Genomic DNA, 17,458 nt, shown 5'->3' with positions numbered 1-17,458 from the left:
GCAGTCGTTCTCTGCGCGGCCGCTCCGGCTGAGGCCTGGGGGCGGGGCTGAAGGGGAAAGTGCCAAGACCGCTGAGGTAAGTTGCCAAGGGCTCAGGGACGCTCAGGAGCTTTGCAGAAAGAGAGTTTATCCTCAGGATCCTACCTGCAGGGACTAGCGAAAAGGAGAAGCTGGGAGAAACGGGAGCCTGCCGCAGAGGGCGTGGAAAAGGAAGTCCCCGCAGGCCGCGACGGACTGAGAACGCATGCGCGCCTGGTGGTGGCGCATGCGCGATGGCCCCTTGGGGCCGAACCGGGGTTGGGGGGAGTGTGGCCTGGCAGGAGTTTGGGAGCCTCTGGCGTTCTGACTCCTCCCCTCTTCAGCCCTTTCTCTCCACCCCACCTGGTTTTCGCTGCAGCATCTGTTTGAATGGTAACGCAGCTATTTAAGTGGGATGGATACAGTGGAACGATTTGTTGATGGAATTTGATTGCTTACAATAATTTGTCATTGTACCACGGTACCATCTTTAAGAGTCTATCTTTTCAATAAGACTTTTTCAAAAGGAAGGAATCTTTTTTTAACAAAATAGGCATAAATCTGCTAGGAAGGAAAATAGTTTATGAATACAAGGTCATCCCTGTCGTATGTGAAGTAAATATTGAATCATCTTGCCCTGGCCGGTTTGGCTCAGTGGACAGAGCATCGGCCTGTGGACTGAAGGGTCCCGGGTTTGGTTCCGGTCAAGGGCATGTACCTTGGTTGCGGGCACATCCCCAATAGGGGGCGTGCAGGAAGCAGCTGATCTATGTTTCTCTCTCATCAATGTTTCTAACACGCTCCCTTCCTCTCTGCAAAAAAATATCAATAAAATATATATTTAAAAAAATATTGAATCATCTTAGTGTGGACACAGACATTGTGTGTGTCCCCCAAATAGCATTGCTCTTCTATGAGGATCTTTATTGCCAGTAGTCCCAGCTTCACTGATAGGGCCAAACTCCAGGTTACTTCATCAATATTTATTCAACAAAATCTTACTGAACCACCTACTTTGGGCGTGGCAGCCTAGTGGCAGATAGATCTGCAGAATGAGGAAGAAAAGAAAACAGTAATGAACCAATCCTTTATCCCCTTCATAACCTTTGCTGAGCTGCTAGCACTGTGTTGTGTCATTTATTCATCATTCCTGCAGGAAACGTGATCCAGGTTCTGTGCTAGGTCTTTTTTTTTCAATTACAATCGACTTTCATTATTATTTTCTACTTGGCCATTTTGACCAGAACTTTGTGCTAGGACTTGAAGGTAGAAAGACAACTCCTTCCTCCTTTTCTAGATCACATTATTCTTTCTAAGTTCATGAACCTTAAAATGAAAGTTTGAAGTGCATTAATGGAGGGCATTTTTCCTTTTCCTGAGCGGATCCTTTCCCCTCTAGGAACTTGCTGACTCAATGTCAAATGGAGAGAATTAGAACTTTTCCTGTGAGTGTATTGGGACACAGTATGTATGAAAAGCAGATCTGCATAGAAGAAAAAAAAAGATTCAAGAGTAAATAATAATTAGTGATTTGGGAGAGCTAATAGTATTGTTTACTGTGCCGTAAATGTCCCAATTGCTTTATTTAATATTAACCTTCATGACACTTCTGAGGTAGGTACTATTCCCATTTTAGAGATGAGGCAACTGAGGAACAGAGGTTAAGTGATTTGTGCAGAGTTATACAATAAGTAGCAAAAACCAGGACATGAACGTAGGCCTAGAAGCTTCAGAATCTGAGCTCTGAAAGAGAAAGATCAATGGGTTTCCTCCCGCACTTGGGCTTGAACCCAAAACCGGGGTATGTACCCTGATGGGGAATGGAACCCAAAACCCTTGGGTGTATGGACAAAGCTCCAACCAGCTGAGCCACTCTCGCCAGGACCAGGATCTGAGCTCTTAACCACTATGCTATTTCACCTCTCACATGACACATGACATGCCAACAAAGCCATCGCTTAAAAAATGTCACAGCAAATAAGCTAAAGTCTCTATACCTCAGTTTTGTTTTATCATTAATAAAATGGGGGAGTTGGATTAGATGACCTTTAAGGAATCTTTATGATTCCTGTGAAATGTTTAGTTCATGTAGTAAACATTAATTTAAACCAACAGCTACTTAGTATAGACCAGGCATTATGTTTGGTTCTGGTGATCATAATGCCTGCCTTAACAGAGCCATTCAAACTCGGGTTTATTATTAGTTTCACTTTAACTCTGTTACCACCTCCTGATACCATTCAAAATTTAACCTAAATCGTTAAAGTTTGAACTTACTCAGGTGTATCTTTCCACCTCAGCAGAAAACTGCTTGTTTATGTTAAAGTTAGCTTTGTGCTAATTCTGCACTCCAGTTTTTAGCTCTGGTTGATCTGTGTATTGAATGCTAGTTGTTCTGAATTTGAGAGAAAATAGGATGAAGGGAATTTCTTTGATTATATGCAGTTTAGAAGTCACACTGTGTCTTGCTTTTGAAGTTGTCGGCATTCTGGCAGTTAGCTTGAGTGCTCTACTGACCAACTGGGTTTTAAAATACAAAGTATCCCTTACATTTGCAACTAGTTAAAGCTTATGTCAAGGTATAGGGAAAAGATTGGAGTTATAAACAGTTCACAGTGGGTTCTATTCTGAACTCATGGGAAATAAGACTGAGCTACTCTCCAAAAGATAGCTAAGCTGTCTGTATACTTTATTTAGATCCCAACAGAAATCTAAAGAGAATTTTTAAACATGTCACGCTATGTTTTGAGCTAGTATGGTCCAAGGGATTGGATATGAATCTAACTTCAAAAGGTGTTGCCTCTATGAATATGAATACAATTTGGAAAGTTATAGAGCTCAGAGGAAAAAAGGAAAAGTGACTAATACAAGGTTGAAAATGTCCTTAGTCAGTGCATTTTTAAATGGGCTGACATTCTAATTATAGCAGTTGCCTTACTGTTCCCATATCCCACTGCAGTATTAATCAGTATTACTTATAGACATGTAATGAAATCAGAAACTAAGGCCTGCTTCCCTCACAACCTTAAATCATAATCACAAAATTAAGGAAACAGCCAGATTTTCAGAAATGCACAGTATATTATTTCCCTTGCTAGGAAACTGGATTATGCATATATAGGGTTTATATCTGTATAGCTTTTCCTCATTAAAAAAAAATATTTTTTTTTCAAAAATAAGTTTCAGAGGTAGAACTGGGCAAAGGGGACGTACATGGTGGTGGGAAAAGACTTGACTTTGAGTGGTGGGCACACCATGCAGCATGCAGGTGATGTGTTATCGAGTTGTACACTTGAAACCTATATGGTTCTATTAACCAATGTCACCTCAATAAATTCATTAAAAAAAATACATTTCAACTTTTTATAACAAATGTATTCCTTTTGCAATTAGCAAAATAAAAGTTTAGCAAAAATTCTCTCTGGCCATTAAAAAGGGGAATTTATTTTAAAAATCCATGTAAAGTCATTTTTATCTTTTTTTATGTTATGTGAACCAAAATTCACGGTACATAAATTAACCATTAGCCATTTTCAAGTATACAGTTCAGTTTAAAGTCATTTTTTAGTCTAAATACTAGAGCTGTACTTTCCAGTACAGTAAACACCAGCCCCCTGTGGCTATTTAAATTTCAATTAGCATTAAATAACATTTAAAATACAGTTTTTCAATCAACTAGTTTAATAACCACTATGAGGGTAGTCGCTGCCATGTTGGACAGGCAGAAGTAGCACATTAGAACATTAATAGATGCAGAAGTTCTGTTAGCACAATACTAGACTTTTTTTTTTTAAGAAAACACACTTTTTAGAATCTTTTGTAAATGTATGGTGTAAGTTTCTATGGTAAAAGTATTTTTGTTTTATTTTGTAAGGTGTATTCAGTATAGATTTTCTCATTTACATTTGGACTTTTTTATTTTATTGATATGGCAAGAGATGAAACACTCAATAGCTGCTCTATTCCTAATAGGGCCTATTAAATAAGCCATGAATTCTGAAATCATTTCCTGAACTATTTTTTTCTAGTCTTGGGACGCCACCAAGTGATCAACTTGCATATTACACTTGGATGAAAAGGGGTTTTTTTTACTTCGTAATAAAGGGCCAATATGTACTTCCTAACCAATTCCCCTTCCTTGGGACCAGAACACAGTGTTATTCTGGAATTTTATTTGGAAAATTTTGTAAGTGAATATTTGCTGTGGCTTGGTCAGGATGTATCCAAGACAAACTGTCCAATGAGGCATGGTTGTTTTATCCGCATATAATGTATTTCTTCAGTCAAATTACTACCTTGGCCTGGCCCTGCCATCCTTTTTAACCCATAAATCACCCACAGTCAATCCCAAGTGACATAAACATTTAACATGTTCTTGGAAAATTTTGTAAGTGAATATTTGCTGTGGCTTGGTCAGGATGTATCCAAGACAAACTGTCCAATGAGGCATGGTTGTTTTATCCGCATATAATGTATTTCTTCAGTCAAATTACTACCTTGGCCTGGCCCTGCCACCCTTTTTAACCCGTAAATCACCCACAGTCAATCCCAAGTGACATAAACAGTTTACTAGTGGTAGGAAATAGTGTTTTAAGTAGAAAAACTAAGAATAAACATATCTTCACTTAAAATCCTGAGTGACATTTTGGCCTGAGGCTCAATAAAAGATCGTAGGAGTAGAGGGTAGAAAAAGGGGGAGCCAATTTTCTACTAAACTTGTGCTGGCTTTTATGGCAGCTAGAATGAAATGTCACTCTCACTCCCATAAATGTGCCAACTGCTGTTTTCTTTCTCCACAGTGAAGTGAGACTTCTGCTAGGAAGGAAATGGCTGCCTCTTCTTCGTCCTCCTCAGCCGGTGGGGTCAGTGGAAGTTCTGTCAGTGGATCTGGTTTCAGTGTCTCAGACCTTGCCCCACCACGGAAGGCCCTTTTCACCTACCCCAAAGGCGCTGGGGAGATGTTAGAAGGTGAGCTCAGGCTGCTTTTTGCTGATAATTGGATTCAGACCTGCAATAAATGTTAATTGTAAAGATGCTATTCAGTGGATTAGAAGAATTTGCCCTGATTTCAGCTCCACATTTCATCTTTTGTCCCCATTTCAAAATAATATCTTTAAAACACAAATCTCCAAAATCAGAACTTTGAAGCTGAAAAAGACTTTGGAATTCATAGAAGTCATCTAGAGCAGCGGTTGCCAACCTTTCGGACCTCATGGACCACCGGTTGGCGACCACTGATCTAGAGTTATTTAGACCCAGGAAAGTTCAAGTGATTTGCCCATGTTAAAGACAAAGTAAGCACTGGAACCAGAAATTCTCTTTTTTTAAAAATATATTCTATTGATTTTTTACAGAGAGGAAGGGAGAGGGAGAGAGAACTAGAAACATCGATGAGAGAGAAACATTGATCAGCTGCCTCCTGCACACTCCCTACTGGGGATGTGCTCGCAACCAAGGTACATGCCCTTGACCGGAATTGAACCTGGGACCCTGCAGTTCGCAGGCTGATGCTCTATCCACTGAGCCAAACCAGTTAGGGTCAGAAATTCTCTTGATCTCCTGCTCCAGTTTGCTTTATCCTAGCACTAGCTTGTCTCCCTATGATTAGTGGGCTTGACAAATTTTGTCTTATGTCGTTAATCTAAAGTTAGATGAACCCCATCAAAGAGGTTCTGAGAGGAAATCAAAAGTAATATACTACTGTTATAGGTGAAGGTGACTGTGCTGGCCCACTGCAGGACAGGGCTGTGTGGTTTTTCTAGCACTGGAGCTGGATTTTTGCATCATACTATCCGCCATCTTATTCTGCACACATTTGCAAACTGGCTGGGCAAGATCAGGGCACAGGCTGGAAGCATGAAATGGCATTGGTACCTGGAATTCATCAGATTCATGTCGCTTTAGGAGCTACACCAATAAATTCTTTTTTTTTTTTTTACACCAATAAATTCTTAATGGAGAGCATAAAAATGACCTGAAGAGCTTATTTAAGACCCCATTTCTGGCCCACCCTTAGCGATTCTGAATTAGTCTAGGGTGCAGCACAGGAATCTTTATTTTGACTAACACCCAGGGGAGTCTCATGAAAATGATCCTTAACTATTATACTATTTATCATAATTTGGAAAAAAGTCAACAAAGAACCTATCAAGGATTCAAAATCTACTTGATTCTAGCACTTTTGTGCTTAATTATGTATTGATCTTTTTGTTTTAAATACTGCAAATTTCAGTAAATATATTTAATCTGAAAATGTCTCTGAGAAAGTTACAAACTGTAGATAGTAGTTGGCTTCCAGGGGTGATCTTTATTCATTTATATCAGGTATCATAAAAAGTTTTGGATTAAGCCAGGGCAAATAGAAGAATCATTTTGGCAGGAAAATATGGAAAGACTGGGACCATAGGCTTTCTAGAATTAATTCAAATCATGATTATTGAAGTAGGTGGTAGGGTAACATAGTGATACATCTGAAGAGTCTGTACTTGTGTCTTTGCCTTTTCATTTTCATTTTCTTCAGTTTTGTTAACAAAATATTCAAGTTAGTGTCACTGAGTCTGGAGGTAGTAATTGGTACCTTACCATATTTGACACTGAAAGTATATTATGACTTCGATTATACATAGCATAGACCTGGTATTAAGCAACTTTCCCACAAAACAAATCAAAAGTTGAAAGCATTTAAATTGCTTAATGAACAACAACAAAAAACTAAATTGCTTAATGAGTTTTATAGCAACAGATGAGGAATCAATGTTTAACAGCAGACTCTAAGATTGAAGTCATTTCAATTCTGGCTGTGGGAGGAATTTAATACTGGAGATCCCTCCTTAGTCTCAAAGCTATAAGCATTCTTTGCTAGTATTCACCAGATTACTTGGAAACATTAAAAGAAGAAAGGCTTCTGAGATTAGTCAGAATGTTGATGTTCTAACAAGTTACAGCTCTATCCATTTGTATTCATCTCAGTGTGCTTTATGGAGGAATGTGTTGGCTTTTTAGTGTAGGAGGAATTAAGTTTAAATTCACAGTACACAGTTTTTATTCTTAAGTTTAAAGTTTCATCCATATTTTAAAGCTGCTTGCACTTAAGGACAGAATATGAAAAATTAGAGATGGCAATCCCTGAACTGTCCTGGTCAAATCAAGAATGTTAAATTGAGCCTGACAGGTTGGATTCTCTGTCAGGGCACATGCCAGGGTTGCCAGCTTGATCCCCAGTAGAGGGCATGCAGGAGGCAGAAAATCAATGTTTCTCTCTCATTGTTTTTTATATTTTTCCCTCTTCCTCTCTCTCTAAAATCAATAAAAATAATTTTTTTTAAAAAGAATGTTAAATTGAAAAGAATACTCCTAAATGTGAGTTAATAAAGACGTTAGATTTGAAAGCCATCTTCTACCATTCTTAGAGTGATACTGTTATGCAATTAATATTACCATGTATCAAACCATTTTTCTTACAGTAGTTTAATTAAATATGAAAATAGAGTAAAAAGAGTTGAATATGAAAATAGAGTAAGAAGAATTGCCTGTTCAAACAAAGGTTGGATGCTGTTTATAATCTTAACAGGTTCAGTTTGATCGTGTATCCTCCTACATCTAGGATAATAAACCCAATTAACCTGTAGTTAACCTTGTGAATTAACTTTTTTGTGTGCCTACTTGCCCCCTGATAAGCAGTATCACATAAGCTGTATACAGTTTTCAGCATTCTCCTGCCCTTGACCAAACTGTCCTCACCCAATTATTAGTAAGCCCTCCTGCTCAGAAGTGGCTGAATTTTAGTGACATTGTAGGCCACTGCGGTATAAGTTATCTGGCATTGTCTAATTTCCTGTTGTGAGGTAATATTCTTTTAAATGAATTTGTTAGCATCCTATTTGTTGGAGTTGCAGTGGTGTTAGATTTGGGCAATTTACTGAACTTTTCATTACTTATAACCTTTGCTTGTCTCTTAAGAGGAAAGCTGATGCATTGTTACTTGGTGTGTTGCAAAGGGTTTGATTACAATTTCTAAATGGAAGACAGATTGCCCCAGGCTGACTCCTCTCTGGAGAAATTCCAGGCTTTAGATTAGTACAGATATCACACTTAATAGGATGTGGCTGAGGAGCAGTGGACTTTGTGGTTAATACAGAGCTGCACATCAGCAAAAGTGTATTCTATAGACATAGAGAGTGGCAAAGTGATCGCGGCAAAAGCCTACAGAGTGCCTCTCTGAAAGGTTAGCTTACATCCTTTTGCTTTGAAGTTGATTACCAAGGGAAATATGCAAATGTTATAATTTAAACATTTTATTGATTTTTAGAGAGAGAGGAAGGGAGAGAGAGAGAGAGATAGAAACATCAGTGAGAGAAAAACATCATCGATCTGCTGTCTCTTGCACACCCCTTACTGGGGATCGAGCCCACAACCTGGGCATGTGTCCTGACCTGGAATCAAACCATGACCTCTTGGTTCCTGGGTCAACGATCAACCACTGAGCCACACCCACTGGGCAGCATTTTATCCTAATAGCTAGCACCAGTGATTAAATGTAAGTAGAAGGTACCACTTCCAAGGTTTCCATTCCAAATACATCTTGGCCTGATCCTTATAGCCCATAATCCCCAATGCCTTGTTTGAGATCTTAAAGCTCAATATATAGTTCAGGGTCAAACCACCTGAGAATTGAGCTCTAATTCTCTATGCTTTGCTCATTCTAAAATGAAACTTCAGTTATAATTTGACTCTTTAAGCAGGGGTATGAATAAGATAATGAACACTGGTATATTTACACAGAAGAGCCATAATAAATTGCATTATTGTTGTCAAATGTTCACACAGTCCCTCTTCCCATAGTGGAATTTATAGCTACTCGCTGCCCGATTATCTGAAAAACTCAATGATATCTTTAGCTTACCTAGATCTTTAAACTGGACAGTCAGTGTAATATTCAATTAATTGGAAAAAAAATTTTTTTTTGCTCAGTGTAGATGATCTGCTCATAGATGACATGGGAGTGGGAGGAGAAGATCAGATCATATCCCATATAGCACAATATGTAGAAAAGAGATCAAATTTAAAGAATGTAGCACTCTCCCTAAACTGCACATCACTTTATGAAAATAATTATATTTTCCTTTTTTGCATCAATTTTGAATATTGGGCAAAAGAAGCCCTCTTGGTTGTATATTCAAGCCATCTGGACACAATATCCGTGGTGTTTCTTTATTGTTTACCATGACTTCTGAAATAAGGTCTGCCTTGTGTAAAAGTCAGCATGAAGCCAGAATGTATTAGTCCTAACTCCTTATCACTTAATACCTGGCTGACGCACCAACCCGTGATTGATGGCTGAGTGCTTGACACCAAGGAGTGCTGACATGAACTACCACCTAAAAAAAGACAACTGTGTCCTCTGCCTCCATTTGTTTTAGGATTTTTGCAATAAATTACCTTCCCCAAATGATTTGAGCTACCCTTGTAATGTCACATTTTCCTACATGAGCTCTGTGTCCTTTGGGGTATGTTTTGCTCTATCAGCCCCTGCCTGACAAGGAATAACATGAACTAAGTTGTATTTCACAATCATCTTCCAAACGCTGTGGTGACAGAGTTAGCTACCTTCTTGTTGCCAGTGCTTGGCACCAGTACAGCACTAGGCTCTAAAATTGCACTGTACTCTTATCGCCATCCAAATTGCAATGTTTTGGTTCATTGGGAAAATCAAGGTTACAATTTGCGTTGACAGAATGAAATTTCCCAGCAGTGTTTTGTCATGGTCATAGTGATGTAATTTGATATACTGAAAAACAACAACAGCTATTTTTCCCTCAGCTTGACTTTTTAGAATGAAAATTAGTTCACGTTTTGGTGTACCTTTGTATTTTGATAGCACAGTGGTCACATGGCCAAATGTGTCAGCTGTCAGTGTTTGCCTGACATACAGAACAGGAGAACATTAGGAAACTATTGGGTTGGGAGGGGAGAAATGCTGACCAGGACGTCAGACTAAGGTTTCTTGTTTTTTGTTTTTTTAAACACTATTTTTAAATTCTTAAACAAGTAGAGGAACTATTTTAATATTCTAGGTATAGAAATAGCTTTTATAACTGAGCAATGTTAGTTCTAAATGAAACAGAAACCCTCTTTGTAAACACTGAAAAGTAGACCCTGAATGTAAAAGCAGGGAAAGGGGACATGTTTACTTGGTTTACAGGAGCCGTAAAACCCTTAAAGCAGATTAAAACTTTTTCTCTCGTTTGTAGATGGCTCTGAGAGATTTCTCTGTGAATCTGTTTTCAGCTATCAGGTGGCTTCTACACTGAAGCAGGTAAAACATGGTAAGCACATGAGTGTTGTGTACTTAACTATGAGAATAAATTTCCAGGGTGAGGGTGAGATTCATAAAGGTTGGTGTACTTTGTGACAAACTCTTGAAATTCAGCAAGGCTGTTTGAGTGGACTTTCTAAATTACCTGCAACAAAAACATTCTGCAGCCTTCATCCAGACATAATGTCCTCATTAAAGCTTAAAGTTGAAGTCAAAAGGGTTAGTTTTCTAGGGGAGTTAATGCTTCCTACTTTTATGTTGCTTTTTCCTCCCCTTTCTGAAAACTTTGTTTACTGTAATCCTCCCCTGGTTTACCATCATCTTCATTTTCAAGTATTTATGTAATACCTCATGGTCTACCTGGACTCTAAGATCCTGGTAGCACCTTCTCTGTCCCATCATGCCTCACCAGGCCTTCATTTATGCATCAGGGAACTATGTTCCCCAACCAGACCATTGTACCATTGAAGGCATAATGTTGGGGGAAAGCTGCAATTGCCTGTAACCCTAGGCTTTTAGTACACGTCACTATGGCATGCAGGATAAGGTGTTTATTAGTTTTTTTAAGATTAAGTCTTCTGACCAACATAGAATAAGACCCCATTACTAGAATATTAAGGGGGAAACTCCTTGTAGAAATTACTTTTAAACCAGTCATCATGTTGGTGATTGGTGACTCTAATGGGAAATACATTGTATTATATATAACCTCCTTAACTCTTTACAGATCAGCAAGTTGCTCGGATGGAAAAACTAGCTGGTTTGGTAGAAGAGCTGGAGGCAGATGAGTGGCGGTTTAAACCCATCGAGCAGCTGCTGGGGTTCACACCCTCTTCGTGTTGACCTTGCCTGGATGGGCACCCCTGGTGTGCACAGCAAGTGCAGAGCCAGCGGGGGACTTTTCCTACACCTTACATAGCCAGCCAGAGGTTCACAGCTCCATTGCTGAATTGTTCATTCTCATCAGTACTTAGTTTCTCTGTATCTATCCACAAGCAACAGTATTTAAATGTGTGATCTTGCAGGGAAAATTTGTGTTTATTTGTTTTTAAAAGCTTTGAGAATTAGGTTAAGACAGTCGGCATCAGAGAACCAGGAGGTTTGGGTTTAAGAGAGTTATAAAACTTGGCAAGCCGGGTAGGTCACAGGCCAGAATTAGCCAACGGAATGGCTTCTCTCCTGACACTTGTGCAGTGGGTGGAATCCTCACCAGTCAAGTCCAGGTCAGGATCTGGAGTTATAAAATTCAGCACTTCTGACGTAAAACGTTCTGTTTTGCTGATGAATATGATTTCTACTCAGGACCTGTCTAAATGAGGCATATTTAAATGTTTAGGGTTTTTTCTATTTTTAGACATCTAATTCTATAGATTCTAACTTTTTCTCACCTCTTTTAGACATGCCAAATGCTGGCAAAAGAATTGTTTTTTGAATGTTCAAGCTAAGAATAAAGCAGTGAGCAATATCCTTTAAACACAGAAATCCTGAGTTCCTCTTGTTGGTGGGCTCAAGCAGTTCTGTGGCAAATAAATCCTTTGAACGAGCTCCAAATTGGTTTCTTTATCCTTTCAAAGTCTCAGAGATTGTGGACAGGGGGCAGAGGTCAGATTATTTTTTATAAGACAGGAATCTGAAAACCATTTATCCTAAGCAAATGGGAATATTGTCTTTAAAAAATATATGAATTTATCTTATCAGTATCTAAGTAGGTTTTTATATTATGATAGGGAAAAACTTGGAAAGCTAAACGGTACCCTTTGTTCTCCCTCACAGAGCCCAGGTCGACACTGCACAATTAAGAGAATAGTTTTCACCACCACCACCACCATTAAAAAAAAAGAGAGAGAGAATAGTTTTATTAGATTTTATGCAAATTTTGCCTCAGAAACATTTGCCTTTCTCCTTATTAATAACTTGTACCTGACCTGCTTAGAGTGACTTAATTATGAATAAATATAATCCCAGTAGCAATTGGCCCTAATCTCAAAATGTTTAACATGTACTACCTGACAGGGAGGTGGTGACCTCATTGAGTCACTAAGGAATCTGAGCACAGAGAAGGTAAAGACCTGCTCGTGATCCAGAGCCCAGGCAGAAGAAAATCTTGGAACTGGAATAGATTCCAGTTGATTGATAATTCAGCCCACTATTCTTGTCTCTAAAGCACATCAGAGCACAAAAATTACTAGCCTCAAAAGCTCATCTGTTTCCATATTAATTTCTCAACCCAAACAAACTCCATATTGGAAAACCACTGAGTTTCCTAATGTACTTTTTAGCATCAATCATGTGAATTATTACCAAAGAAAAAAAATAAAAATACATAGACTACAGTAAGCCTTTAAATCATGGTTTCAGTGACAGTTTAGAAGCAATCACTAATTTTCTCTCATTGGTTTCATTTGTATAATTGTACAACACAGACACTGTATTAGCTCATCTTTACCCTTTGGTATTTGAACTTACAAAATTTTTCTCTTTAAATTGAACATTTCCACCCTGGCCGGGTTGGCTCAGTGGATAGAGCGTTGCCCTGCAGACTGAAAGGTCCTGGGTTCAATTCCAGTCAAGGGCATGTACCCTGTACCCTGGCCCCAGTCATGGAGTGTTTGGTTTCTCTTTCACATCAATGTTTCTCTCTCTTTCTCTCCCTCTCCCTTCCACTCTCTAAAACTCAGTGAGAAAAATATCCTATGGTGAGGATTAAAAAAAAAATTGGGACATTTCTTTTTCTGACCTTAGAAATTAAAGAGATTCTAGGGTTGAACAGAGAGAGATGCTTTCTGAAGCACCTTTCACGGTGATCATTCAGCTTCTACTTGAGTGCTGCCAGGAAAGAGACCCTCGCTGTGTTTTTAAGTGGCCCCTCCCTCTCTGCACCTTTCAGCTGGTTATTATGTTTCATCATCCACAACTCCAATTACCATGCTTTGGCCCTAGAGACAGACCTTGCTGCTCATCTGTCATCTCTGCACTCATTATGTGCCAGTCACTCACAGGCATTAATTATAATCCTTTCAGTGACACTGCAAGATATGAAATATCCCCTGATACAGAAGAGGAACTTGAAGCTCAGAGGGAGCATTAGTTGCCAAGGCTGCATAGCTAAGTAAATGGCCAAGGCCGGATTTGAACTCAGAGTCTGCCGGACTCCGAAGCTGAGATTATTTTTGATGCGCGGTGCTGCATCCCACTGAGCCCATCCCACTGCCTTATACAAAGAAAAAGCCTAACACTTTTTTTATGGCCAAATGAACTAGCTACCAGGAGGAAAGAAGCCTTTGTCCCAGTACTTGGTGATAAGGGGTCTCAAGCACAATGAAGGAACAGCCTCTTCCTTAAAAACTGATAGGAATTAGCTTATGTTTGTGCCTGCATAACCTTCTAAGATTTAGTGGGTGAAAATGTAGTTATGTCCTTGAGGGACACCTACCAGCAAGTGAGCAAGGGGGAAGGCAAGAGGACAGATGGCAGCTATGGCCAGGACTGCACAGACAGCGTCCTAGGAACGCGGATAGTAACGGTACCTCTGTGCGTAAGGCACGTTGCAGTTTCCAAAGCGTTTTCACATAGGTAGTGTGAGTTCACGTCAACCCTGTGAGAGAAGTGAGGCAGTCATCATTTTACAGTTGAGGAAACAGGCACAGAGACGGTAAGGCACCAAGATTATAGTTAAGCAAAGGGGGTCTTTCAAATCCTTTTCTCCATACCTTCTAGTTCATCACATACTAGGAAATTTGAAGGCAATATTTGCTGTTAATAAAGAATTAGTCATGTCAATCTGATATACAATGACATGTAATTTATCTCATAGTAATGAGACATAAATAGTAGACTTTTTTTAAAAAATATATTTTATTGATTTTTTACAGAGAGGAAGGGGGAGAGATAGAGAGTTAGAAACATCGATGAGAGAGAAACATCAATCAGCTGCCTCCTGCACATCTACTGGGGATGTGCCCGCAACCCAGGTACATGCCCTTGACCGGAATCGAACCTGGGACCTTTCAGTCCGAAGGCCGACGCTCTATCCACCGAGCCAAACCGGTTTCGGCTAGACTTTTTACATAGACAAAAATTTTACTTTTTGACTTCATAATTAATTATCCAGGATCAGTATTAAAGTCCTTCTTTTTCACTGATACACATAAGTGTGTTACTTAATAGTGCCATCCCATACCTGACAACTCACCTGGAATGACAGTATAAGTCATGTTCCTGACCCAAGGACCTCTCTGCTTTGTCCAGTTACTTGCAGCCTATGGCTTTCCTTCCCCCACATGGTTGAGAGTCCTTGAATCCCTTCTTCCTGATTGAAACACCAGATACTGAAGTGGTAGAAACTGTGGACCTAAGGCCAAGGCAGAGGTAAAAGAAAGGAGAGAGGACCAGGGGATGCCGAACATCCAGAGAAAAGGGAGGAACCTGTCCAATAATCTGGTGCCCTTTCAGGCAAACTTAAAAAATACTGCACTTGGAGGGTAAGGCCGCTCTGCCTCTCCCTGTGCTTTTGCCAAAGCACCTAACTTTACCTAACACATCTTGCCAGGTCTCCTTGGTCCAACCAAGACAAAGCCTTTCCACAAAAAGGGAAAAGCTTAACTAGCAGATCCTTTGGAGAGTTAAATCTCGAGTTACAGGCAGAGTAAAAGATACCCGAGCTGAGTTTGGAGTGGAGATGGCACCAAGAGAGGAGGACGTGAAGGAAGCTGGAGCACGGTGCTTTGCCACTAGTCTGCCTTGTTTATTTGCAACTGGTCAAAGTGGGAGACAGAATTTTAGAGAGGAAGAGACCTTGGAGATCATATAGTTCACTCCCGGTTTACAAATACAATGTCAAGAATTTGTCTCATTCACCTTCATACACTCAGCACCCGGAACACTACCTGGCACATAGTAAGTGTGTTATAGTGAATGAATTTGATGTGTGTTTTCCCTGTTTTAGACGCTGTGTTATCTGCAGAGCAACATCCATAGTGGAGTAATGCCTAAGGTCTTTGAGATAAGTAGTGGGCAGGGCCAAAACTATAACCCAGACCTCTCTATAGTGCTACACTGACAGGTGGAAGCTGTGGAATAAATGAAAACTGTGCCAAAGCAGCCATGTCTCACATGATCCCATCCTCATGAGGATTCAAGGCCAGTTGAGTTGGTGGGTTCCTGCCCTCCTCCTGGTCCTACGCACATGCCCGGTGGTAATGCCACGTGTCTGCTTCCACAAGCTCTTCTCCACCTCTCAAGATACATTCATTACTCCAGTCGGTCAAGTTTTCCTGGCAGCTTATTTCATTTTTATAATATAAGCTCTTTAGGGCAGGTAATGAAACAACATATAGTTTACTACCGGCAACAAAACAGGATGATCCTTTCCTTTTATAATATAAGCTCTTTAGGGCAGGTAATGAAACATATAGTTTACTACCGGCAACAAAACGAGATGATCCTTTCAAAATGTCTTTTATTCATTCAACCGACAACTATTGAGCACTTACTATGCATCTAGCATCTGCTAGATACTGAGGATACACTATCAAACAAGACACAGTCACCAACCTCGAGTTTATAAATATATTAAGGGAGAAAAAGGGTAATTTTAAGTGTAAAAACTGTCGGCTAGGAGAAAGCATGAGATCCTACAAAGTCAAGAGACCGTTAATTCCTTTGAGCCAAAAGAGGCTTCCTTAGCTGGATGATGTTTAGGCCGAGACCCGAAGAACAAGTAAGTGAGGTGAGAAGGAAGGACTTCCTAGGTGGAAGGAAAAAAATATGCAAAGGTCCAAGGGTGAGAAAGGGCATCGTGCTTTCGGGGAGCTGCAGGAGCTTCGTCCTGGCTAGTTCATAGACTATAAGGGCAAAGATGAGACAGGATCGGACCTCATGGATTTGCTAAGGAATTTGAACTTCAACCAGAGAACAGTGGGAAACCATTACATGGTTGTGAAGTAAGGGAATGACAACATCCAGTTTCACTGGGGGGGGGGGGGGGGGGGGGGGGGGCGGTGATGACGAATGAGTGGCAGTAAGATCCAGATCCTTAGGAAGCTGTTGTGGAAGTCCAGGTGAAAGATAACTGCAACCCGCATCAAAGATGTGGCGGCAGAGGATGGATTTGATTTGAAAGTTACTCAAAAAGTATCATATACAGGACCTGATGACTGGTCAAATTTGGAGAACTCAGGGAGGAAAACCAGGTACTGTTCACTGAGATGGAGGTACAGGAAGAGGAATGGACTCAAGGAGATGTCCAGTAAGCAAGTGACTATGTCTATAGCCCAGGAGAGTGAGCTGAGCTACAGTTAAGTTTGGGACTCACCAGCCTAGAGGTGTTTGTTGAATCAAAGGTAGCATGAATGGAATTGTCCAGGGAGAGAGCCCATAGAGTGAGAAGATAACTGGACCAAGCAGGATCGAATCCCTGAGGAATCCTAACATGCAAGAGACAGGCAGAGGGGGAGGAGCCGAGGAAAGCAACTGGCAGGAAAGAGCTGGAAAAGGAGGAGGAGTTTGGCATCAGGGAAACCAAGAAGAAAGAGATTGTGAGAAGGAGGCTGCAAACAGCAGTATCTGGGGTAGCCAAGCAAGTAAATGAGATAAGGGATGGAGAAGGTCTTTGGATTTTACCAAGGAAATTGTCGGTGACCTTGTCTCAAGAGTAGCCATTGTAGGGGTTGTGGTGGCGGCAAAGCCAGACTGCCGAGGGTGGGAAGCTCAGTGGAAGGTGAAATGTGAGGCCAAATCTAGGCAACATTTTAACGAAGTTCAATGGGAAGGAGAGGGAATTATGAGAGAGGATGGTAGTTAAAGGAGGACACCCAGTCAAGACATTTGTTTTTCTTTATGATGGGAAAGGTCAAAGAGAAAAAGAGGACAATTGAGGATGTAAGGGCCCTAAAGAAGTGGGAGGGAATGGGATCCAGAGCCCAGTAGGACTGATTACTCTTAGAGCAGCGGTTCTCAACCTGTGGAGTCGCGATCCCTTTGGCGGTCGAACGACCCTTTCACAGGGGTCGCCTAAGACCATCCTGCATATCAGATATTTACATTATGATTCATAACAGTAGCAACATTGCAGTTATGAAGTAGCAACGAAAATAATTTTATGGTTGGGTCACAACATGAGGAACT

The 17,458-nt window shown here is 40.3% G+C and overlaps 2 protein-coding genes across 7 annotated transcripts in view; one reads left to right on the top strand and one right to left on the bottom strand.

The window, feature by feature from the left end:
- On the top strand, nucleotides 1–11,884 carry ANAPC16 (anaphase promoting complex subunit 16). The gene is made up of 4 exons (XM_005864692.2): nucleotides 1–76; nucleotides 4,818–4,986; nucleotides 10,269–10,343; nucleotides 11,061–11,884. The coding sequence occupies exons 2-4, from the start codon at nucleotides 4,845–4,847 to the stop codon at nucleotides 11,174–11,176; spliced, it is 333 nt and encodes a 110-aa protein (XP_005864754.1). The 5' UTR covers nucleotides 1–76; nucleotides 4,818–4,844; the 3' UTR covers nucleotides 11,177–11,884.
- Nucleotides 1–17,458, bottom strand: part of ASCC1 (activating signal cointegrator 1 complex subunit 1) — a 123,864-nt gene that overhangs the window by 94,752 nt on the left and 11,654 nt on the right. For 2 of the 6 annotated variants that reach the window (XM_005864691.2, XM_014538405.1), the window contains exon 1: nucleotides 145–262. The exons of 3 other annotated variants lie outside the window; for them this stretch is intronic. The gene's annotated coding sequence lies outside the window, so the exon portion shown is untranslated. Of the gene's footprint in view, nucleotides 1–144; nucleotides 264–17,458 lie in introns of those variants that run through there. One more of the 6 variants, XM_014538398.1, reaches the window with a different exon arrangement.

This window comes from Myotis brandtii, unplaced genomic scaffold (assembly GCF_000412655.1).
Source record: "Myotis brandtii unplaced genomic scaffold, ASM41265v1 scaffold190, whole genome shotgun sequence".
Taxonomy (NCBI): Eukaryota; Metazoa; Chordata; class Mammalia; order Chiroptera; family Vespertilionidae; genus Myotis; species Myotis brandtii.
Note: the sequence above shows the minus strand (reverse complement) of the source record. Positions and strands in the feature narration are given on the sequence as shown.

Excerpts from the sequence above, each read along its gene's own strand:
- ANAPC16 (XM_005864692.2), top strand. The coding sequence starts at position 4,845 with ATGGCTGCCTCTTCTTCGTCCTCCTCAGCCGGTGGGGTCAGTGGAAGT. Across the intron at positions 4,987-10,268 it reads CGCTGGGGAGATGTTAGAAG|ATGGCTCTGAGAGATTTCTC; the intron begins GTGAGCTCAGGC and ends TCTCGTTTGTAG. Across the intron at positions 10,344-11,060 it reads ACTGAAGCAGGTAAAACATG|ATCAGCAAGTTGCTCGGATG; the intron begins GTAAGCACATGA and ends AACTCTTTACAG.